A 23682-nucleotide genomic window follows, 5' to 3' on the forward strand; every position below is an offset into this window, starting at 1 on the left:
CTCCCTTCAGGAGACGGCTTCACGAGCTGCCCGGACACCGCGCTCACGTTCTTTGCCCAGAACATAGTCGCACGTTGGCTTCTAGCAGCAAGAGGGGCTGGGAAACGTAGTGCGTATCCTGGCTGCTCTTTGCCCAGCTCCACGTCAGGGCTCGGATGCCGAGGAAGAAGGCAGAGAGACGTCGGGGACAACTGGTCTCCGCCAGAGGCGCCTTCGGGCGGCTGCCTAGTTTCTTTCGGCATCTGTTCCCACACCTGCGACGAGGACACCAGGAGAAACTGCCTCACGGGGCACTCGGGACGTCTGTGTGGGCGCTCTGTGAAGGCAGCAGGCGGGGCACTAGGGGCCGGGGAGGGCCGGGCGAGGACCACCCCGAGGGGCGTGAGCACTGGGACAGGCAGAGGGTGAGGGGCTGGGGAGGCGAGAGGCGGGGCAGCGAGGCAGGGCGAGTTCACTGAGGAGGACGGGGGTCCAGGCTGTGGAGGGCAGTGGAAGAGTGAATGAGCCGAGGTGCTCGTGACCCTGGGACATCAGCTTCAGAGGAGAGTGGGGTGGAAGCCAGAGCGGCAGGGAGCAACAGATGGCCAAGGTGACACCCAGTGATGTGAATGTGTGTGCAGGGCTGCCATGTCCTTCTACAGGGAAGGCAGCCATGGGGTCCCTGGGCTGGCAGTGGTGGGAGGACACCACAGCCACCTGCCCTGGCCACCTGGTCTTGGAGGTGGGAGGGAGGCCTCGGAGGCCAGCCAGAGAAGGGAAGTGAGGTGCGGAAGGCTCGGAGGGGCAGCACACCTGCTCCCCAAATCCTTGCAACCAGAAGCACAGTCACCAGGGCCTGGGTCACTTCCAGGCAGGACACAGGCCATTCCGGCAATGATCACGCTCCTCTTAAGAAATTATATGAAGCTTTATTAAAATAAGCCAAGTAGAAACGCACCTATTTACATCCAAGTCGTCAGTTTGAGCTCAAGTGATATCAAGGCACCATTCTTCCTGTCTCAGCTTTAGGAAAATAAATCACGAGGCCCAGCCCAAAGGACGGGACTGGATTCACACCTGCGGCTCAGAGTTCCACGGGACTCCAGACACAGTGTCCACGCGAGACGGGCTCTGGGTGCGCCTCCAGACTTCCTGAGTGCGGCGGGCCTGGGCCCAGGGCAGGGGCCGCCTTCTGGAGGCCTCTGGGGCTGACGGACCGGGGAGCCGAGAAGGAGGGAGATTTCTGTCTTCTCCTTCCCAGCCCCTTCCTGGAGGACAGGCCCTGTGGCCCTCAGGGGCGCTGCCTGGAGGGCGTGGGCCCAGCGAGCTGACCGCCGGGGAGGCCATCCCCGCCCGGGCGGGACAGAGGCTCAGATCGCTGCGGTGCGAGACCGCTGCACAAAAGGAGGAACAGATAAGCCTGGGTCTTTGTGCTTGGGCAGGACACGGCGGCTCCTCCCCATGCACAAACAGAAAGGTCCCTGTCTCCAGCTCAGGGACGCTTCCTAACTATGATCCTGATGTCCCTGTGCTGACGCAGGAGCCGGGACAAGGAGAACGAGCCGGACTCCACGGGATGTCCCCACAGGGCCGAGGCTGAGCCCAGGAGGCGTTTCCACAGCTTAGGAAACAAAGAAAGTCGATTCACAGTGGTGCGCGGGGCCGGGAGCAGCGGCTCTCTGGGCTCTCGGCTCTGCAGCATCTCCCTGTCTCCCGGGGCAGAGCCAGCGGGGCTGGTGGCTGCGGTCCTGGGCTCCTGTGCAGCATCGGGGCTGCCCTGGACGCTCACGGCTGCTCAGTCCCCTCGCTTCCTAGCGGGAGCAGACTCGGGAAAACTCAGGTTTCCACGGGGAAAAAGCCCACAGAAATAAACAAGTAGTTAAGAAGTCCCTTCCCTGAGACCACTGCAGTAACATCATCCAGACAACTAACAGCGCTTCTGTCCACTCGAAGTCTCGATTTGAGAGACTCGAGGACAATAAGAGCACGAGCGCACATTGTCCAGAAGCCCTGGACAGGCAGGCATACGGGAATGAGCCAGAAGTCTTAGCCTTTGCAAGACTCGGAAGTAAAAACAAACAAGAAACTTCAAGTCCTACGTACAAGAATAAGCTAACGAGCACGGCCTAGACTGCGGTCTGTGAGAACAGAGGCGGCGGCGACATCGGCCGGGGCCGGGCTCGGGGCTCGCTCCAGGCCGCAGGAGCAGGAGCGCGACTGTCCCTGCTGCGGAGGCCCAGCAGCACCAGGGTGTCTGTGCGGGCAGCCGCCGGCCCAGCCCCGCATGCTGACTAGTGTGAGGTGTACGCAGGGCTCCACAGCCCCGAGGGAGGACTGGCTCTGCGCGCAGGAGGCAGTGCACTGAAAGGCGTCGGCGACGAGGCAGCAAAATCTAGGGTGGAAAGAGAAGAGGTGAGCAACAGAGCAAAAGGGAGGGCTCGACGCTCCTCAGATGTGTCAGAGCAAACACTGCCGAAGTGCCCGCGGCACGCCCAGGACGCCTTCCTAACGCTGCCCCCAGGCATTCCTGGGCCAGCGAGGGAATCCACAGGGGGCTTGCTGCGCTGGCCCTAATAGGGAAAGGGTGAAGGCTGGACATGCAGGGGCCGGGAGCCTGACCCCTGACCTGGGGAATACGAGGAGCAGGTCTCAGGATCGCACGGAAGCGTCCAGTCCATGGGGCACACGGGGAAAAGGCCCGTCTATCTGGGCGGGCACGGCCTCTTGGGCAGAGAAAGCTGCGTGAACAAGAACTCCAGCTCGAGAAGAGGGTCTGGAGTGTTCGGGAGACAACGGAAAGCCCCGGTGTGGCCTGGCAGCACAGGGAAGGGTGTGTGGGGAGATGAGTTAGACAGGGTGAGCGCCCACTGCGAGGACAGCTGGATAACATATCAGAGTTGCAAGGCCTTCCCTGGCGTTGCTTCCCAGGCCTGAGAGGCAGCCTGGTAGAAGGCTAGGATTCTAGAGGCCCAGGATGCACGTGGCACCTTGTTACCGGAAAAATGCATCTATATACAAAGCTGCATCCTCTTCCAAAAAATTCACTGACTCCTTGAAGCCTGGTCATGCCCACAGCTCAAGCATTCTTTGTGTAAGAAAGAGAATCTCAAGTAGGAGTCAGCAGATATAAGGGCTCCATGTGCAGGCTGGGCACTGCACACTTTCAGGGGACAACACTAACAGACAGAGGCCTCAGGGCCACCAGAGACAACTGGACTATTAAGAGGAATAGGCCTTGTGATTCTTCTCCAACTGGGAAATCCCTCATCAGGACTGCCCAGAATCCTCATCTTGGAGTCAGCCAGTCCAAACCCAGCTCAGAGCCCGCTGCAGCAGCCCTGGCAGGTAGGATCCCAGGTCCAGTGTGCACACCTGCCGAGACCGAGCTCCCTGCACCAGCCCCTCCGCCCTGCTTGGCTCTGCCTGGGGAAAGCTCTCCTTGTCCGGCTCCCCCTCACAGGCTCCCAGACCTGCCCTCTGCACCTCACGCCACAGCTGCAGCTTCTACCCAAGGCCAGGCCTTCTGAGTTGGGGTTCAGGGCCTGGGCCCCCTCCTCCCCCAGGAGCCCTCCTCTTGTCTGCAGGGGAGCTACTCACAGTAGGGGCTCTGCCGAGGGCTGGCTCGGGGGGAGAGGGCTGGAGATGTGGCGAGCTCGCGGGGCGCACAGACCGTATGGTAGGCTGCAAGACACGTGGCTGGTTAGAGCGGGGTGGGGGGAGCAAACCAGGGGACGCCATGCAGCCTGCCTCACCTATGATCACGACAGCGGTCCCAGCCAGCAGCGCAAAAAGCGTGAAGAACATGACCTGGTACGAATCCAGAAAGTGCTGGAAGAGGCTGGCTCCGTCTGCAAGCATCGGGAAGAGGAGTGACCAAACCGCCTCGTGGAGTCTGTGTGCACAGCCAGAGGGCGAGGCAGCCTGCTTGAGGCCCGGGCAGCGTCCAGGCCCGAGGGGCTGCCACCCCCGCGCTCCATCCCCTCCCACCTCAGGCCACGTGACCCGATCCCGTTCCACCCGGGGCCCTGCTTCCTCGGAGGAAATGCTCTCCTCGTGGAATTGCACCCAGAGCCCAGCACCCTCTGCCCCAAAGCCGCTCCTCCCTGGGGGCCCCCCGTCCTCAGGGCCGGCCCCGGTCCTGGCTCCTCCTCGCCCCCTCCACCTCGCGGGGCTGTCCTGAGTCGGCACACAGCCCCACTCAGCAGGAGGAAGGGGTGGCCTCTGCAGGTGCCCCTGACGTTGGGCCCAGCCCTTCACTCCACTCCCAACAGACCTGACCAGGTCACTTCCCTGCTCTCAGGAGAAAGCCTGAGCCCCTGGCCCAGTGTTCAAGGCTCCTCACGGCCCAGCCCCTCACCCTGCACGTCACCCACCGCCTGCTCGTCCTTCCAGACCTGGCTGAAGGAGCCCCTTGACCTGCACCCGCCTCTCGGCAGAGGTGAAACTACCCCCTCTGCGAGCCCCCCTCCTCAGCCGCATCTTTAAACCCTCCCTTTCTGACTGCGTCTGTAATTCCGGGCCCTCTCTATTTGAGGGGGGCCTTCTCAGGCATCTGCCCAGCACAGAGTTTGGCACACAACAGGCGCTCATCCGCGACTACAGAATAAATGGATTCATTCATTACTGAGCACCTACTGTATACTAGGCAGGCCCTGTTCTAAGTGCTGTCCTCACATACTTAACTGCTAGCTGGGGCCCAGCAGAAATCACGATAAGCAATCATATTAGTTAGCCTACAGGCCGACAGCTGACAACAGTGCTGTGGAACAGCAGGGCAGGAGTGTGCGGGAGTGAGGCCGGAGTGCTCACGTTATGTGAGAAGGCAGTGATGGAGGAAGGTCAGACGGACAGCAGGGTGCTGGCCAAGGGGCCGTCTAGGGGAACAGCATCCCAGGCAGAGGGAACAGCGAATGCCCAGGGCTCGAGTTGGGGCTGCACACGTTCCACAAGTAGGAAGGAGGCCAGCGTGGCTGGAGCAGGGTGTGCCAGGGGGAACAAGTCATAAAGGCTCAGGAGGGCAGATCACGCGGGCCTTCTGGGACGCTGGAGGGACTGGGGCTTCACCTCCCAAGGTGGGTGGGAGCCATGGCAGAGCGTTGAGGGAGGACGGGCTCGATGTAGTCACATTTAACAGGATCCTCTGGCTGCAGTGCTGAGAACACACTGGGAAGCAGAGCGTGCACGACTGCCCAGATGAGCGACTTGCACCTTGTGGGATGGCCTGCATTTCTGACTCCTCCGGGTCCCAGACTCCCAGGTTTCCACTGACAGCCAGGACGGCTCAGCCCAGCCCTCCCTGCCCAGGTGCGTCCCAGCTGGTGTCCCGTCCCGTGACTCACAAGGCCTGGGCCCTCGGCGATCCATCACAAAGGCCACGGTGACCGGGATGGTGAGGGCTTGGTTAGTCGTGGGGCTGGAGAAGGTCAGGGCGGTGGACAGAGGCCCCTGGCTGCCGGCTGTGGGGTCCGAGACACTGACTGTGTAGGTGAGGAAGCTGGGAAGCCCCAAACACTTCTCCTTCACGAAGGCCAGCACAGCCGGGGACCCCGATTTCACCTGGGAGAGACGTCAGGGCTGGAGAGGAGCACCCCCACTCTGCCTGACAGGCCGGGCTTCCCTCCCGAGCCCAAGGCTAGGGGTGGGGACCCCTGCCCAGGCCCCACTTTCTAGGCAGGGGGTGATGCCTGGGCACTTCTAGCTGACAGCGTGCGATCTGCCAAGCCAGGGCAGGAGCACACGGCCTGTACTCGGGTGTGTGCAAGGAAGGGACAAATCGGTATCACGAAATTCTAATCAAGTGCTCTTTAAAAAAAACGCCACACTGACATGAACTTCCACCAAACACTAACTTTCCAAGGGAGCAGCCTGGAGCTCTGTTAACGGCCGATCGCCAGCAGCCCAACCCTGGGGCCTGGCGGACCCTCCACCACCAACAATGAATTCATCCCTGTCTCGCTGCAAGAACGTTCAGCCACGTTTGCTGCAGCGAGACAAGAGGAGGAGCAGGCAGAGAGGCCAATGAAGCCCCTCGCCGCATCACCCCAGACCTCCTCCCAGCTCGCCGCACTCCATGACCTATGGCATCGTTCACCTGCCATTCAGCAGACAGGGACACTGAGGCCCAGGAAGGGCACCGGCCCCCAGCCATGGGGACCCAGCGATAGGTTAGGGATCAGAGCTTTTCTTCCTGCCCCATGTCAGCGTGTGCTCCCGCACTGAATTCATTCCTGTGACACACTGAGTGTCCCCCGAGCACGTGCCCTGTGTCAGGCAGGCCCTGTTCTAAGTGCCGCCCTTGCTCACGGAACTTCCAGTCGGGGATGACCCACAGAAGTCATAATGACTAGTGCAATCATATAGATGTATTTGCCATCATCGCTAATAGATGGCAATGGTACTGCGGAAAAAAGGAAGGGTCAGGGCATTTACGTTTTTAAAAATTTTTACTTCTAATTTTTAATTCTAAGGAGAGGTGGTCCAGGATTTCCACATTCCACCTGGTCCTCCCTGCCTCCGGGCCCTTTCCGAAGCCCCTGCGGTGCACAGACACCACTCACCTCCAGGTTCTCCAGAATCTCCACGGCACCAAAGACCTTGACCTCAGAGCTGGTGTGCTGGTTGCTCAAAAGGATTCCAGCCTGGTCGGCATAAAGCCCTGGGCTGAAGGGCACCTTGGCCCCGACCTGCTCTCCGGAGAAGGCGCTGCCCGGGATGGAGGCAGTGACCACCAGCGCCGTCGTCTTCGTGCTGAGGTGCCTCAGCTGCTTGTCCGTCAGCCTGTGCGTCACGACGGAGCAGAGGTACCCGCCTGTGCAGACAAGGGGGCCACTTTGTCCCCTCTCCCACCCACGCCCTGAAGCTACTCCTTCTCCTTGCTTTTCTAACTGGAGAACTCCCAGTCATCCTTCAGAGCCCAGGTGGGGCATTGCCTCCTCCAGGGGCCTCCTGGGAAATCCTTTTTCGGTGCCCCCAGCCCACCTTGGACACCCTTTCTGGACCAGCACACTCCCTCACTGTCTCAGAATCCTCCATTTACCAAATCCCCACTGGACTGACGCGGTCTGGGGCAGGGACATCTGGCTCAGCTCTGCATCTCAGGGCCAAGTCAGCCTGGCTCAGAATGAGGGAGGGTAAATGGTGAACAGACACCCTGACCCAGCGCTGGGCCGCAGGTGGAGCTGGGCTGGCCTCCGGAACGGCCTGCGGCCCCAGGTGCAGCAGGACGTTCTGTGAAGGTGTGCGGCGGGACTAATTTGGTGCCTGGCCCAGAGGGGATAAGGGAGTTAAACGAACACTGTTGAGCAGTGCCTTGGAAAGGTCCCTGAGCCCACGCTGGCCAAGCGCCCCTGGGCGAGTCGGCTTCCTTGGCAGCCTTATTTCCCTTGGTCAAGTGGGGATACTGTCGCACCCCTCATGGGGCCCCACTACTGAATAAATAGGGCACGGGACCACCGAGTGCTTGGGCCCTGCACACAGTGTGCCCACAGAACGCATCTCCCGTATCTCAGATAGCGGCCTCGGTGCGGAAGATGCTTTGGTGCTGCTGCCAGAGGGACACAGAGGCAGAGTGAGCATGGGAGAGGAGAGCCTCCACCAGGGCCCTGGGAGCAGCAGACTGGGCTGAGGGGCCGGCATCGTGCTGTTGCCAACTTCTCCCAGTTAAGACTGGGCTGCACAGTCTTAGAACTGAAAAAAGCCCCCAGTGCCCATCAACAAGCATCATAACAACACCGGCCGCTACCACTGAGGACTTGGTGTGAGGATGAGCGGGCACTGTGCTAAATAGGCCACAGGAATGACCCTACTGCACCCTCATGGCACCCTATGAGGGCACCCCTCCTCTTAGAGAGAGCTGGGGATGCTTGGTGTCACACGGCCAGAAGCCGTGGCCCCAGGTGGTCTCCAGCCCATGGCACTAGCCTTCAGTTCTGCGGCTCTGGTTACAGACACTCCAACACACTGTCTGGCCCTGGACTAATTCATAGGACCCTCCACCCCTCTCTCCCCGGCTCCTCTCAGGACTCTGTCATGCAACCAGAGCAAGGCACCCCCCCACCCCATTTCACGGAGGGAAGCAGCCTCAAGACTGTAGGCTCTGAGCTAGGAAGAGCAGGAGAAGGATCGAACCCAGATGTTCCGACTCTGCATCATGTCCTTTCTGCTGGGGGAGGTGGTTGTGAGAGTGGTGTGACCCAGCATGGAAACGCCAACCCCTCCTGGGGCCGTACTGAACCGCAGAGGCCCGAGTGACGTGTCCACCCCAGGCTCCTGACACACCTCCCCTCCGGAGAGATGGCTGTCCGGAGCCCAACGCACCGAAGGCCAGTCCTCCGTGCAAGTCAATTGCCACGTGCAACCCCCTGCAGACTCACCCAGAGCAGCATCAAACCCCGGTTCCACGGTGAAAACATCATGTGCTGGGAAGTCCAAGACGTCTGGCTTGAACTGGAGCTGGCAGCGGATGAGGGATTCCGGGTGCAGGGTCTCCATGACTTCCATCTGCACAGGGGAGCACTCACCTAGGGACAGGGAGGGGAGAGAGGGACGCGGGTCAGCCCTGCTGCCCACCACACCTAGGCCCAGCAAGGCCTCTGCGCCTGCCGGCAGAGCCCCAAAACGGGGGAGCAGGCGCAGGCTACACAGAGGCCGGCCGGGCCACGAAACGGCAGCTTCCACACGGGGCCCCCAGGGCTGCCCAGAGCTTCGTGATGGCGCCATGGTTTATAACAGCTGAGGACAAATTATGCACAGGAGGGGGTCACTGTGAACCGCGGGCGCTTTCAGATTGGAATCTCAGCACTTGCTCTGGAGCCCACATCAGGGGCACAGCAGATGGGGCGGCCACTAATGCACATCGTCTGTTCCCGTCAGCAGGGAAAAATGGGCGACTTATTTCTCGACGTCGGGAGGGTAAGAGCTCCCCACCGATCTACTGAGCACCGCTCGGCAGCAGCGCAGCGTCGTCCACTTGCGCTGAGGCGGGAAGAGAGCGGCCAGCGTGAAGCAGTAAAGCCGCCTCGCTCATCAGGCTGAGAACAGGGGTGCCAAACGCTACCAGTTAAGCGGTTGTTTAAAAAAACAGCCTGTAATGATCTATTTCTCTGGCAGCTGCTGTCCAGGGCTGTTGTGGGCAGAAGATGGGCTCGAATGTTCTATGCGTGACTTGGAAGAGGTAACTACAAAAATCAAAACCAGCGGCGAGGCTGTGAAGTCAACACTCGCTGGGATTAATGGGGGCAAACCATGGCTTGCCTTCCTCAGGGGCCCTGGGGTGGAAGTTGCATTTCCAGTTCAGAAACAGACAATTTTTGGGTGCTGGGCTCACTAGGAAGATTCCTTCCTTGGCCTCAGCTTGTGGAGGACCCGGAATTCTAAGAAGCCGGAAGGAGCGGGCCAGCTGGGGCCAAATGCACTCTCCAGAGTTGGCGTGAGTTTGAGCAGGAAAAGCCGACAAAACCCCATTGGAGGGGCACAGGAGACCCCTCCCCACGCCCCATGCCCAGCAGGGCCCCCGCCTGACCGCCGAGCCCCTTGCCTTGTACCTCGCAGGTTAGAGCTCCGGTCTCCCACGGTGACCACCACGGTGGAGGCTGCCGCCTCCTGCAAGCTGGTCTGGACAGGGCGGACGTGACGGGCCACAATCCTCTGAGGGACGCTGACCACTATCTGGGGAGGGAGCCAAGGCAACTCCACTGAGCGCCGACGGTGCGCAGGGCCCACGCTGGGCACTTTGGTGACTCGCCCTGTGGCCCGGGATGCAGTACTGCCCATTCCACAGGGGACGAAACGGAGGCTCACAGCCTAAACGACTTGCTGGACTGCGGCAGAGCTGATCCCAGGCTGCTCAGACTCTGCAGCCCAGTGCTCTCCCAGTGCTCTGCCCCTGAACAAGCGCCTCTCCCAGCAGGAGGGCAGGGAGCCGAACAGCAGGCCTGAATTCATTTCTCAGCCTGGGGTGGGCTGTGAATTCTGGCTCCTGTGGCAATGACGATCCTTTCTCTGCTCATCAATTTGGTTAATCAATCTTTCAGCAGAGAGAAGGATCCATTCTACTTTACTGTCATTTACGCACAATAAACGGACCCGACCAAGACGCAAACCCTTCACAGCCGTGAAGGCCCCCAGGAGCCAGTCTTCCCAGACTTCTCCCTGCTCGTCCACCCGCCTACCCTGCAACCGGCAGCACCCAAACCGCTGGCCACACGCCCTCCTGAGGCAGGACCAGCTTTCTTAAGCCAGGAGAGCCCTTCACCCTCCTCTGCAGAGCGCAACCCTGTCTCCCCTGCAGGCCCAGCTCCGTGCCGCCACCTCCAGCTGGAAGGCCGTCCACGCCCCCCTGGGCAGGCAGGCACTGAGCACTTCCCCCCTCCCCCAGGACTCCCATCTATTCTATCTCTACATTTCTATCTGTTTCCAGAACGTCATCTCCTAGAGAGCAGGGACGAGGTCTCCCCTGGCCCCGAAGCCCCTGCAGCTCCCAGGGCCTGACGGGGAGTCACAGGCAGGCCTGCAGGCTGGGCCCATCGACCTCCAGACTGACCTGTGGGCTCCTGCTGCCCAGGCGCCACCTCCTCCCAGCGGTCACTTGCTGTCCTCGAAGGCTGACCGAGGCTGCGTACTGCACGCCTGCACTAGTACTGCCCTCCGTCCCCCGTGCTCCCTTCTGCTCCTGACTGCCGCTCTGCAGTCTTCTCCCGCTTCCTGCTCCTCCTCCTCCACACCCTGGAGAGAGGACCCGGCCCTTGACCCCACGCCCCTCTTGCTCTGGTATGCCCTGCATGTTCCCGCCCACTCCCAGGTCTTCAAGAACCACCCCTGTGCTGTACACCCCCTCCTCCAACCCAGCTCTCTGCCCTGGACCACCAGACACACCTGCCCAGCTGTGTCACCGCCAGCCTCTCCTGGAGGAGCTACAAGCACCTCAAACTCACTCAGCATCTCCCCCCGCACCGGCCCCCTCCTTCTGTGCTCCCCTCTCAGAGCAAAGGACCAACATCTATATTGTCACCCAAGCCAGACCCCAGGTGTCATCCCAAGGCCTCCTCCCTCAGCCCCACTTCTAAATGGGCACCAGACTCTGATGACCCTCCCTCTGGAATCTCGCAAACCCACCCTCAGTTTCTGCCCACCCAGCAGTGCCAGCTGAGGGCCCATCCTTGGCCCCCTGGCTGGTCTCCCTGCAGCTACTCCCCTCTCTCGGGCTCTTAGACTCCACCAGGCCCCGGATGATCTTTCCAAAACACATCTCTGATCTACATCACTCTTGGCCTAAAAAAAGTCCCTGATGAATCCCTACCACATCTCGCACCAGCTTCAGCCCCTCCGCCCTGGCAGACTCACAGGAGCAGCTAATACCTCCTGAACTCTGGCTACGTGCTGGGTACCACTCTGAATGCCTCGCACATGTTGACTCATCCTCAAAACAATATTATCCCCATCTTACAGACAAGAAAATTGAGGCACAGAGAGGCTAAATAACTTATAACTTACCCAAGGTCACACAGCCTCTCAGCAACCAAGCTGGGATTTGAACCCAGAGCCCACATGCTTAACCACTCCATGAAGCTACCTGGAATCCAAGTGTTTCCTATCTGATCATAAAGCCTGCCTCTGCTGCCCCCACACCCTACGTTCCAGCCCCCAGGGCTCGGCTCCTGAACCATAGACACCTTGGCCCATGCCCTGCTCTCCTCTGCCGGCGCCCCACCCCCAGGCCTGCCCCGGCCACTCTCGGCAGCTATTTCCGGGAAAGCACAGCTTGTTAGCACAAGGTGCCTCTACCTGCAGCCGGCTCACCCAGACCGCCGTCTCAGCACTAACCACGCGAGCACTTAGGTTCAACTGCTGGATTCGACAGAGCACATGCTGGCTCTAAAAATGAGACGCATCTGCGACGCAGCCAGACTCTGCTCATTGATTCACTCTCGGCTGGAGATAAATAGGAGAGAGCCATTTGGTTCCCCTCCAGAAAAACTCCAAAGATGACTTGCGGGGGGGGTTTAACTTTGTCGGTGACGCCCATCGCTGCGTGGCCTGCCCACCCGGACACTCCTGCCCTTCCGGATTTGGCGGCGAGAGTGGAGCTCGGGGGAGCTGGGATCGCCCCTAGGAGACCACCTCTCGTCATCATGCCATTTTGCACATGGGGAGGCGGGGACTGGGGAGAGGAGGGAAAGGGTCCCGATCTCACAGGCGGTGGGTGCAGACCCCGGACTCATGACTCCCAGACCCCAACTGCCCTGTGAGGTGCTGGTGCTTCTTCCTAAACGGAAGGGAATCACTCAGTATTGAGAACTGCAAGTTTCACCCCGAGAGGCTCAGCCATGTCCCCTGGGCCACTGAGCCACGTGTGTCCTGAAGCCCCACCTCCTTGTAGGTCCTCAGGTGCCCAGCGACCTCGTAGTAAACCGTCACGGATCCTGCATCCCGGGCCACGGCCACGCCCGTCTTGGGGTCGACGTGGAGGATGCTGTTGGCTGAGGAGCTCCAGGTTCCGGGGAGGCCTGAGACAGGAAGCCCTGATGTCACCTGTCTTTCCCATGTCGCACACTCCAGCCAAACCCCGTCTCACCTGATGACGGTGTCAGCCTCCCCATGCCCACTCCCACGCCCCACATCGCTGTCCGGGGAGCTCACTCATCACCCCCAGGAGAGAATGCACACTGCCCGCCTCTGCAGCCTGGTGCTGGCCACACCCCCGCTCCTGGCTGTGCCACCTGGAGCCACCTGCAGTTCTCCTGCGGCACCTGCCCTCTGCATGGCTGTGGCCTGTCCAGAACCCCTGGCCCCTCCCACCTCCAGTGCTCCCTGCTTGGAACCTCCTGATCATTTCCCTGTCCTGGGAGGACCTGGGTGCTGGGCCCCGCTCTCCCCACAGCACTGACCCTGCCCACCCCGACCCCTGAGGGTTTAACAATCCCTTTTTAGCAAACAAACCCAGTGTCAGGCTCAGAGCTGTCACTAGACGGCATCTTAGCTAAAAGCCAATCACATTATATAACAAATACGATAAAAGAACTCAACAACCACATTCTATTTATGGCAAGTTATGTTTGCTTTACTTTAAAGGCAGTGTTTAACTTCCTTTTAAAATGAATTTAATCAGGTAAAAAAAATAAGGAGCCAACCGAAAACAGAAATTAAGTGAATAATTGTACCTGTAGTCGCTGGATGTACGTACAGGTGGCATGGGAATGACTGAAATTTGGAAGTCACTGAACTGGCCCAGTAGCTATTCTTTGCTTGAGTTTCCTTCTAGAGGCATGCCGTCCAATAGGGTGCCACTAGCCACCAAATTAACTAAAACGAACCTTCAGTTCTCCTGCTGCACTAGTCACATTTCAAGTGTTTAGTTACAAGCGGTTACTGTGTCAGTGTAGACACAGGACGTTTCCACAACGGCAGACAGCCCTATTCTAGAGCAGGGTCGGCACACTTGCTCTGTACAGGGCCAGACAGTAAGCATTCTGGGCCATGCGGGCCCAAAGGTCTCTGACGCCGCCACTCACCCTGACAGCTGTAGGAGGAAAAGAGCCACTGATGACACACAGATGAACAGGTGAGGCTGAGCTCCAAGCAAATCTAATTTGCAAGCAGAGGCAGCAGGCTGGGTCTGGCCCTTGAGCAGCCATTTCCTGACTCCTGCTCTACAACAGCCTCCGCGTTCTACTTGCACACCTCCACGACGGGGAGCTGAGCACCTGCCCGGAGCCCACTCCCGTCTTGGAGCGCTCACTGTGTGCCCCTCTAAGCACCGACAGCTTAGACCCGGAAGGGCCCCGCGGCCAGGACCTCTCTTACCTTCCAGGCTGACCAGGACAGTGGCCAGACAGAGGACGTCTCCCACCACCACCGCTCCGGACAGCTCCGGGGAGAGGGCCTGCAGGACGGGCAACGGGACGAAGTCGGAGAGGCCCACGTGCTCCGTGTCCCACACGCTGAGCAGCGTCAGGCCCACGCTGACGGTGCGGACGACGCAGGTGTTGTTGGCGGCGCCCTTCCCGATTTGCACAAACTCATCTCTAGGCACAGGAGGGAGATGCGGGCTCTCAGTCTCGGGCAAGAGCTCCCAGCTCCGGAGGGAGAAATGCAGCGTGAGTCCTCTGTTCACTGACCGTGGCCCCAGATGTCACTCCAGCTCCCGTTTACTGAGCAGCTGCTCCAGATAAGGGACCACCACAGGCCGCACAGACCCCACGCATCTCGTCACCCTGGGAGGAACCACGGCCCTCAGTGGGGAACGGTCCCAGTGGGGGACCCCCGTATTACAGCAGGGAAAACTGAGGCCCAGAGAGGAAAGCGATCTACAAAGTGCTCTCCAGTCCTTCCCAGCAGGAGCTAGGACATTCCGGGGAGGCACAGCTGCTCTCTGGGGCACAACCTGAGTGAGTCACAGAGCCTCCGCCCACTCCCTCGCTGTGCAGCGCGGAGAAGCGTCACAGCGGGCCGTGAGCGTCACACTGGGTCGGCCCCTGGAAGTGCTTGGATGGGCACCCAGCACACAGTGAGGCTCAGTCCACATGGGCCAGTGTCGTCCGGTGGGAAGGCTTGGACGAGGGTGGGGGGCGGGGTGAGGGCTGGGGTCTCCGGCTTCATCACTTCCCTCCGCTATGCTTTCTGACTCCTGAGCCCTGACTGTCCCTTGGAGAGAGATGCTTCCACACAAAAGGCCGGCGCGACCTCTGCAGGGTAGCTGAGAGGCTGGGACAGTCTGGCCCCATTTCCTCCAGGGCAGCCTACATCCCAGACTGACTGATGGCCCGTGTTGTGTGCACAGGGCTCCAGTTTGCCAGAGGTCCCCCGACCATGGCCTCAGTTGATGGCCCTGGGGCGAGGCCATGTTCCCCATGGGATGGGTGTGGAGACCAGGGGCCTGGGGAGGTGACCCGCCTTCCCACGCTCACAGCCCCACAAAGGGCAGAGCTGGGGCTCAAACCAGGTCCACCTCCAAACCCTGGTTCTTCCACACGGCCCACCCCCAACGCCTGGCCCCGGTGTGTTCAGCAGCAGGGCACACATCTATTGTGAGGCCCGTGGGGAAGCCAAATTGCAATGGTCACCAGCACTGGACACAACCTTCTGCCCCCGGGAGGACTCTCTGGAGCCTCTCCCCAAGCCCTCCCACTCCCTCCCGGTCTGAGGCTTTCCCCTCCTCCTCTGAGCTCACTCTGCAGGCCCCTCAGAATCACCTGCAGCCCTTGTTGTAACAGACTGTTGGGCCCTGTGAAAGTGCCTCTCCGAGAGTTCCCAGGTGGTGCTTACGATGCTGGCCTGGGGACCACACTTTGAGAACCACTGCTCCAGCAGACTCAGAAGTTTCAGCAGGCCCAGACTGAGGCCACGGCTCTTTCCCTCGCTCTAGAGACCACCCCCCTCCACATTAGGTCTGAGGCTGCAGCTATATTTCAAAAGAGTCAGTCAAAAAGAACTGCACTTGGAGCCAGATGGGACCTGGTGTTCAAACCCCACTTCCTGGCTGTGTGGCCCTTGACAAGTGGCTTGACCTCTCTGGGCCTCTACAAATGGGCTACAGTGAGGAGTCAGCAAGATGCCACGCAGAAGGGCCTGCATAGAGCAGAGGCTTAGTGAACGTCAGACTCCCTCCTCACTAGCGCCCAAGCATTGGAAGGTGTGTGCCTGTCTGATCAACTTGGTGGAGTGTGTGTGTCACTGATGATTTGCATTACAGATCACATGGCCAGACCAACGGCCAGGGTTGTTTGTATCTCCCCTGCAGTCCGGCTTTCGCAGGTGCACAAAAACCTTATTACAAATCCTCCAACCACAAATCCCAACGTCTGTGCTTCGCTTTCTGCCCCTTGGGGGACGTTCCCACTGAAGAACTTCCTGCTGTGAAGTAACAGGTTCTCAGCCATGGTGTCCCTCGCTCCCGCCTCCTGACTGAGCCTGGAGCATCCCCTGTGGCCCTACGAGTGTGGCACAGCCCCTCCTCCTGGAAACGGGAAGGAAACACAACTTTTCTTTCAATGGCATCAGGCTCTCTGTGTCGTCATCGTCACCTCCAGAAATTAAACCCGGGTACAAGTGAGACATGGCCTCGGCGAGAAACGGGCATTACACACACCCTACCTGTTGGTTGCAAAGTTGAGGACTGAATTGTGAGCGTGGAAGATGTCGCCAGAGTTGTCGTGGAAGTGGACAGTGAAGGTCACGGTCATTCCCAGAGGCAGCGCTGCCAGCGCCTCCTTGTTCTGGGTGTGCAGGGTGGGGCTCATGGAGATCCTCAGGTAAGAGACGGGAGACACCTACGGGACAACGAGCAGGTATGGTGACGACCGTGCCAGGAACCGGCCTCGCTGAAAACCCCTCCTGTCACCGACTGGGCGCCTGGAGAAACTCAAAGGTGGGTTTGGAAGCCATTAACTGTTTTTCCAAGTTGTTTCTTTTCCTTTTGTATGTTAAGGAGATGTAACCACCAGCCATCCTGAAACTGACCAAGCCTCACCACAAGAGCCATGCCCATGACCTTTGCCTTATTTTTAACACAAAGATCTCTGCAGGAGGAGCTTAGGCCTCATTACATGGAAGCATGTTCTCCAACTGAGCCCGTGCAAGCGGATACCTGCCTCTCCCTTTTGAATATTCACTCCCCAACCAAATAAAAGTTCCTGCTTCCCTTTGTTCAGGGACACCATGACTTTGGAAATGATTCCTCACGGTCTCCTGTTTACTACAAATACATTTTACTTCGTGAGACAACTTCCACCGGTGTAGAGTCTTATTTAACTCACCAGGAGGCGAGCCCACTTGGTTCGGTAACACCCCCAGGGAGGAGACACTTGCCCTGGCTGGTCCCCATCTCAGGAAGGACTGAGATGGACCCACCTAGAATCATGGAAAGAGGAAAGGCCTCACTCCCCAGAGCAGTGTAAGCTCATGATAAGGTTCCCACCCCCCCCCCCACAGCGAGCCCACCCAACCCACAAGAGTCCAAACCCACGACTCTGAAAAATTAGGTCGTTATTCATGTTGCAAAAATGTCCCCTGGGCTTGACCAGTCAGATTCGCTAGTGGACCTGGCTCTCCGGGCATTTAAAGCAGAAACAATGCCGTGGATCGCAGAGGCAGCCCAACTGGGAGACACTGCATGCCTGCAGGTGCTCCAGGGAAAGGAGAGATGGGAAAGGGAGGGAACGACGGGTTTCTGGAGCCCACGAACCCGAGCTCCATAAAGATCAACCTTGGTTCTCTGACTCCAGGTAAAATCCATTCTGGCCAGAAAGCTGGCCCCCAAATTCAGTGGTGCAGTGACGGGGACACAGCTGGTGCTGCTCAGTATAAACAGGACGAGCCCGCACTTGCACACACTCAAAAACTAGGGTGGAGGGTTCCCTGCCAGCCACTCACCTTGAAACAGAGAGACACTGATTAAGGAAACACGTCTGTGAGCCAGGCCAAATCTAAACATGAAAGTGGTCATGTATTTTGTTATTAGGATTCAGAAAGTGGCTGTGATGAGCTATGGAAAGAAAATCCTTTTTTTGTGTGTGTGTGTGAGGAAGATTGGCCCTGAGCTAATATCTGCCAATCCTCCTTTCTCTGCTGAGGAAAACTGGCCGTGGGCTAACGTCCATGCCCATCTTCCTCCACTTTATATGGGATGCTGCCACAGCATGGCCTGAGAAGCGGTGCGTCGGTTCCCACCCAGGATGTGAACCGGCGAACCCCGGGCCGCCGCAGCTGAGCACGAGCACTTAACCACTTGCGCCATGGGGCCGGCCCCAGGAAAGAAAATTCCGATCAAGATAAACCCAGGACCCAACCCAAGGATGCCCACGGAGAAAGTCCCCGTCGCTAAGGAGCACAGGACGGCAGAGGGAGCCGGGAAGCACTGTGATGTGGCCCAAGGACCACAACCCCAGCTGGCCCAGCACAGCTGAGAGCCCAGACTCAGCTCAATCACGGGCCAGCTCGCGCACGTCATTCCCACTCGGAGGCCGCTTCCTTGCCTGTAAAACAGGTCCCCTAGCTCTCCAGGCTGCCATGTACGTAATGAACTGACTTCTGGGTCAGGTATCTAGCACACGACTCCGCTGCTTTTAGGCGCCTGCCATGTTCCAGGCACCGGCTGGCCGGTCAGACCCGGGGTGCCGGTTTCAGCAAATCACAGACCTCGCTGGGCCTCAACTTCCCCGTCTCCGAAACGAGGTCGTCACAATCAGTCATCTCCAGGATCTGGGCTCTGACAGCCAGAAGACGACGTGGCTCTTCACCTAGGACCTTTGCCCCCGAGTTATTCTTAAGTAAGTTCTGACACACAATTTCTCAGCTGGAAGGTATATACGTTCACTTTTACACCCACAAAGGGAAAATAGTACCTCGGCACTGTTGATTTCATTACTCTAAAAAGCAGGGAAACCATGATCCTACCTTTACAGCAATGGTGATGGTTTGGTTGGCCCCGAAAGGCTCTTGGGCGGTCACTTCGATTGTGGACCTCCCGATCGCAGACCCCGACGCAAGGAAGCCTTTCTCGTCAATGTGCACCAGGGGAACCTTCTCGGGCCCATCCAGGACACGGTAGCTCAGAGATGCTGCGCCGTCCCTTTGGAAAACAAAACAGACCCGTTCTGACAGACAGTGGCAGCAGGAGTGGCTCACAGCACGGGGCCCGGGGTTCCCAACTGCTCCTAGGAGAAGAAAAGGCCCAATCGTGGCCCCGCTGTGCATCAGGACCACGTGCTGGCACCCCGTCTGCAGACTCGTCCGTCACCAACAGGAACCTAATTTGGAAAACCCATGGTTCCCAGGAGAGCATCGCTTCCCGCTCTTGGGAGCAGCGCGCACCACAGGTGGTCAGGGGGAGGGTGGAGTTTCATGGGACATTTGCCGGAGAGATTGTTTCTGAGGCCAATTGTTTTCAGCTTACTAGATAAGGCAGCCTGGCGTGGTGGAAAGAGGCAGAGCTTTGAGGGAGACAGAACCCGAAGGCAGTCCCAGGGCCCCCACGAACAGCCGTGTGCCTGCAGGCACATGGCGTCCCCTCTCGGCCTTGGCTTCCTCAACTGTGAAAATAGAGCAATCTATTTCCAAGGGCTGGTAACGAGGTAAAAATGGGCAAGTTGCTCAGAAAGTGGTTTGCAAAACTGCTGATAATGTGCACTGGGTAGAAGACAAATTATGCCGTATTTTAGGCTCTTTTACATATTCATTAATATACTATATGGGAAGCAAAGGCCTCTAGCTCCCAGGGCTGGCCCCCTCTTGACTCTCTCTTTATACCCCAGCCCCAGAGACCCTCCTCAGGTGACTTTAAGCAAATATCATTGCCTCTGCCATAACTTTCATCCCCTCGTCAACTCCCTTCTCTTAACCTGCAGAACTTCTATGCATCCTTCAAGACCCAGCTGAAGCATCTGCATCCGTGACATGCCTCCCCTAAATCGTCGTATGGAAGGCCCTTCCTTGGGCTACAGCTTGAACATTACACCTCATTTCCTTGTAGCTCTTCTCACACTGAACTCCTCTCTTCCCCACCAGACCCCTCAAGGGCACCAGCTGGCATCCATCTCTGTTCCGGAGCCTAACACAGAGCCTGGCGTTTAGACGCTTTTGGCTGAACTAACACCACGTGTGTATGTCATGAACACGTCAGTGCTTATGGTCCTTACAGTCCCCCACTTGGCAGCTGCAGTTCACACGCAAGTCACTGGCATCAAAGGCGTCCCCTCTGAAACCGAGGTAGGGTGATGTTTGCAGGCACGCTTTAAAACTGCGCTTCCCAGACGTGAGCGTGCAGCCCCGTCGCCCGGGGACCTTGTGACCGTGCAGATCCTCACTCTGCAGGTCCGGGGGGTGCCCGGGATGTGCATTTCAACATGCTCCCGGGTGACGCCCACGCTGCTGCTCCACGGACTGCGCTCTGAGCGGCAAGTCTTGAAGACACAGGGGGTCTGAAAATTGAACACTCTCAAGTCGGTCCTTTTCCCCCTTTGAAGGACCAGATTTCAGCAGCAGGCATTAAAAGGCTCCTAGGCTCCAGGGAAGAGAAGAGTAGAAGGGGAGGGCAAGTCCACGGCGAAGAGGACGAGGAAGGCAGAAGCTGCCCGTTTCAAACACAACACCGAGAAGGTGCACAGTTGGCTGGAAGCATCCTCGGCTGCTGACAACCCAAAGGAGTCGGCGGGCGTGAGCGCAGCACGGCCGTCTTGCTGACAGCAAGCGCTGAGTCACGCACCTGTTTGTCTGAAGCTTTATACAGGAGTTGGGCGACATCAGGATTTGCTCTGCTTCTACTTCAGGGTTCAGCAGCAGCAGCTCTTCATACACCTGCGACAGAGGGCACGTCGTAGTTCCTGCGATAGACTGGAATCCTGTCCAGGATTCTGTGTCTCCCCCCGCAGGGAGAGCCCAGGGGGCCCAGGGATGAGACATGCTCTTGCAAGCACCTGCCAGGTGGCTGGTGACGTGCCGGTGAGGGCTGACCTTTAGGAGAGGCCAAGGGCATGACGAGAAGCAGGCAGGCGAGCGTGTGCCCTGATGGCAGCTGCCTCCCGGAGCCGGAAGCAGGGGCCTCTCCCCCAGTTCCCGGGGAGGAGACTTGGTTTGCCGGGATGTGTACACGCGAGGCAGCATGTGGAATTATAGGGCCCAGGGTCTGCTCGGCTGTAACTCTGCCAGGTCTGAGCCTGGAGAAAGTTCCATCTAAAGGCTCCTTTCTCTCAGCAAGACAGCCTGCTCCTCGTGGTGACCAGCTCAGAACATGCCCCATTCCACCGCTTGGCCCTTATCTCGCTCCCCTGTCCTGCCACGCTCTCGCAGGATCTGCAGAGAGCGCGTGTGGGGCCTCGGTGAACTCAGGCCAGCAGATGATAAACCTGATAATGTCGGATGGAATCTGATCCTGTCGCTCCCCAGGGGCCCCGAGGCCCTGGATGGCTCCAGAGCCCCCGGCGGCAGCACCTACCCCAGAACTCCAGACCCCTCTCTGCACGCATCCTCATGCGCCCAACACCCTTCTAAGGCCCCTTCTCTGAGGACCCTCGAGCCTGGATGCCGAGTACTGCTTTGAGCCCCTCCACCCCCGGCTTCTGATCTGATCAGACCAGCTGCATTCTCCTAAGGGCCAGTGCCTGAGATCGTCTGAACTGACGGGTGATCTTCCAAGAGGAAACTGGCCTGACTCCCCACCTCCCAGCACCGCTGTGTTCTGAGCATACATTTAAGCCTAGATTTCCTTGTCTGTAAAATGGGTCTAAAACGAATAATCCTTGCCATGCCTGTCTCGAAGAGCTGTGGGACGTGTGTGACACACTGAGCGGCAGCACTTCCTAAACGGTGACTGACAAACGGCCCTGAGAGCTGGACGGGGTTCTGTGTCAGGCGAGTCCTTCTGCCAGGCAGGCAGCGTCCGGAGTGACGCAGCCTCGTTAACTTCACCTTGGACACACAGACTGTGCAGGAAATGCATGTACAAATACGTTCCCTCCTATTTTTCCTAAGGAAACAGGTATTCTCTGTCATCCCTCTTTAGATGCAGGTGAAGGTACAAGAGATATCTCCCTCTCCGTTAACTGTCAGAAAAGCAACAGCACAAGCATCATGGTAAATGGCAACTGATCTTCAGCCTGTCAGAGAGACAGCAGGGAGCGGTGGGGCCTGTGGCCAACGGGAGAGAACAGCTCTGTCAAGGGGAGGCTGCTTCCCATCTCCTGCTGATTTTGCCATGTGGCAAAACGCCATGTCTTCAGGACAAGTAGCATATTCGATTTTTATACAAAGTCATCCTGTTTTTAAACGTTGGCAACAAATAAAAGCTGTTTCGAAGCACTGAGACCAAATACGTCTCTGGGCCAGATCCAGCTTCTCTAAGTTTCTGAGGTACTCAAACTCCTTCTGCTGTCAGCTAGGGAAACTGAGGCACAGAGCTGTTAAGTGACCCAACTGGGGCCACAGAATTTGGAAGTGCAAACCCCTGTCTTTAATTCCATGAGAGGTGCCAGAACTTAATTTTACTTTTAGCCAGGAAGAGGATGTCTGTATGTGTTTACATGTCTGTGTGTGTTTGTGTGTGTATGTGTGTGCACGTGCAGGCAGGGGTGAGGAGATGGGTAAACAGGCATTTCTTTCTTTGAAAATCTGCTTCTTTCCCTGATTGGGCATGTGCCTGCATTAGAAATGGTTTATTTTTTCTTGAAGAGGGCGCTGGAACCTGTTTCTTTTCTCATATTTCTCACTCTCAGTTTTTCTTTGCAATTTAGGGGTCCCGGGGGTTCCTGAGTCCCAGACTAGCAGATTGGGGCCCTTGAAGCTAGAAATGTTCTTCAGAGGCAACTTGTCCCCTCCCGGTTTTACAGAGGGGCCCAGGGGGCGGGGGAAGTAGGAGGGAGGCTGGAGAGAGACTGGGGGCCAAGCCCTGAGCCGGAGAAGGACGCTGGGCTCTGGGACCTGACTCAGCCTCCCTGCACCCTCTGGGGCTCTGCACAGGCCAGCTCCCTCTCTGAGGCTCGGTTTCCATCTGTCAACCAACGGGCTGCCCACACGGCACAGCCCTCAAGGCCTTTCGGGGGCCCCTGCCCACTTGCTGGAACCTGGCGAGGGCTGCTCCGCCCCCTGGGGCCACAGGCTCATCGTCAAGCAGCGGCACCCGCAGCTCCTGCCCCGCAGGCTTCACGGGAGCCCCGGGTGAGCGGCGCTGAGCAGTGGGAAAGCACGGCTGCCTCTGGCAAGTGCTCTGTGAGTGTTTGTGAAATAAATACAGTTAAATGCATGCCCAGCTCACACGATTTTCCAGCCTCTTCCTCTCGAGAAGGCACCCCAGATGCCAAGCTCAGAACCGTTTGCTATTTTTGGAACATGTCAAGCTATTCTGTCAAGCTATTTCGGACCTCCAGGACTCTGCAGGGGCCATTCCCTCCTCTGGGCCTGCTGGCCGACCCCGCCCATCCTGCAACGTCACTCCTCTGTGGAGCCCGTCAGCCCGCCTGTGAGCCCCCAGAGCACCTCATCCACCCCCGACCCCAGACCCCTGCAGAAAGAGCACTCCTCGGGGGCAGGGCCCCCAGCCCTGCACCCACCCGCAGTGTGCCCACACGGCCCCTGAGAGGAGGAGACGGGCTGCGGGGTCGGCACTTACCCTCCCTCTAAGGGTGGCTTCTGCACACCTGTCCTTTACCTGGATTTGGATCTCATCAGAGAGTTCTCTGGCGAGGCCATGCAGCTGCCCAGCTGTGGGGTCCAGGGCCTTGACCACCACTCTCAGCCCGGTCCGGCCTTTCACCCGGCTGTGCACGTTCATGGCAAAGTTGTACTGTGACGGGAGCCGGAGCGATGCCTGGGACAGACAAACACGTCTTCAGGGAGAGCCCCAGGGCCCCAGCACCCTCCCAAGGGCAGAGCCGTGCAGGATTCCCAGATTCCCTGACAGCTGCCTTCCTGATCTCAGAGGCTGCTGCCTTCCTGCACTGCTCAGGGCCTGCTAACCCCGGGGCGGCAGCCCACAGTCGGCCCAGCACCAGCGCAGCACGCCCCAGCTCAGTTTCACCACGTTCACAGGTGCTCGTGGAAGAGGCTGGGCCACCCCACACAAGCCAGCATTCTACGGCAGGACCTCTTAGAGCCTTTAGCGTGTAGGAGTGGGTTATGAATCACTAAGAGGGACGCGAGGCTTGGCGGTGCTCCCCCGGAGGGCCCCCTGGTTTGGGGTGTCTGTGAATAGGTCACACTGCCCAGGTACCACGCGAG

At 58.6% G+C, this 23682-nt stretch overlaps 1 protein-coding gene across 6 annotated transcripts in view; it reads right to left on the reverse strand.

The window, feature by feature from the left end:
• Positions 1 to 888: 888 nt before the first annotated feature.
• The window catches only part of LOC131420416 (nuclear pore membrane glycoprotein 210), a 111108-nt gene continuing 88314 nt past the window's right edge, over positions 889 to 23682 (reverse strand). For 3 of the 6 annotated variants that reach the window (XM_058566386.1, XM_058566395.1, XM_058566417.1), the window contains 13 exons: positions 23114 to 23272; positions 20177 to 20268; positions 18370 to 18544; positions 16069 to 16244; positions 13780 to 14000; positions 12346 to 12482; positions 9522 to 9645; positions 8352 to 8498; positions 6537 to 6787; positions 5319 to 5535; positions 3732 to 3827; positions 3577 to 3660; positions 889 to 2371 (listed from right to left, as the gene is read on the reverse strand). In XM_058566386.1, the coding sequence (XP_058422369.1) occupies positions 2271 to 2371; positions 3577 to 3660; positions 3732 to 3827; positions 5319 to 5535; positions 6537 to 6787; positions 8352 to 8498; positions 9522 to 9645; positions 12346 to 12482; positions 13780 to 14000; positions 16069 to 16244; positions 18370 to 18544; positions 20177 to 20268; positions 23114 to 23272 (1980 nt within the window). In that variant the 3' untranslated portion in view covers positions 889 to 2270. Of the gene's footprint in view, positions 2372 to 3576; positions 3661 to 3731; positions 3872 to 5318; positions 5536 to 6536; positions 6788 to 8351; positions 8499 to 9521; positions 9646 to 12345; positions 12483 to 13779; positions 14001 to 16068; positions 16245 to 18369; positions 18545 to 20176; positions 20269 to 23113; positions 23273 to 23682 lie in introns of those variants that run through there. The other 3 variants (XM_058566403.1, XM_058566408.1, XM_058566424.1) reach the window with 3 other exon arrangements.

The sequence above is a fragment of the Diceros bicornis genome, chromosome 2, assembly GCF_020826845.1.
Source record: "Diceros bicornis minor isolate mBicDic1 chromosome 2, mDicBic1.mat.cur, whole genome shotgun sequence".
Taxonomy (NCBI): Eukaryota; Metazoa; Chordata; class Mammalia; order Perissodactyla; family Rhinocerotidae; genus Diceros; species Diceros bicornis.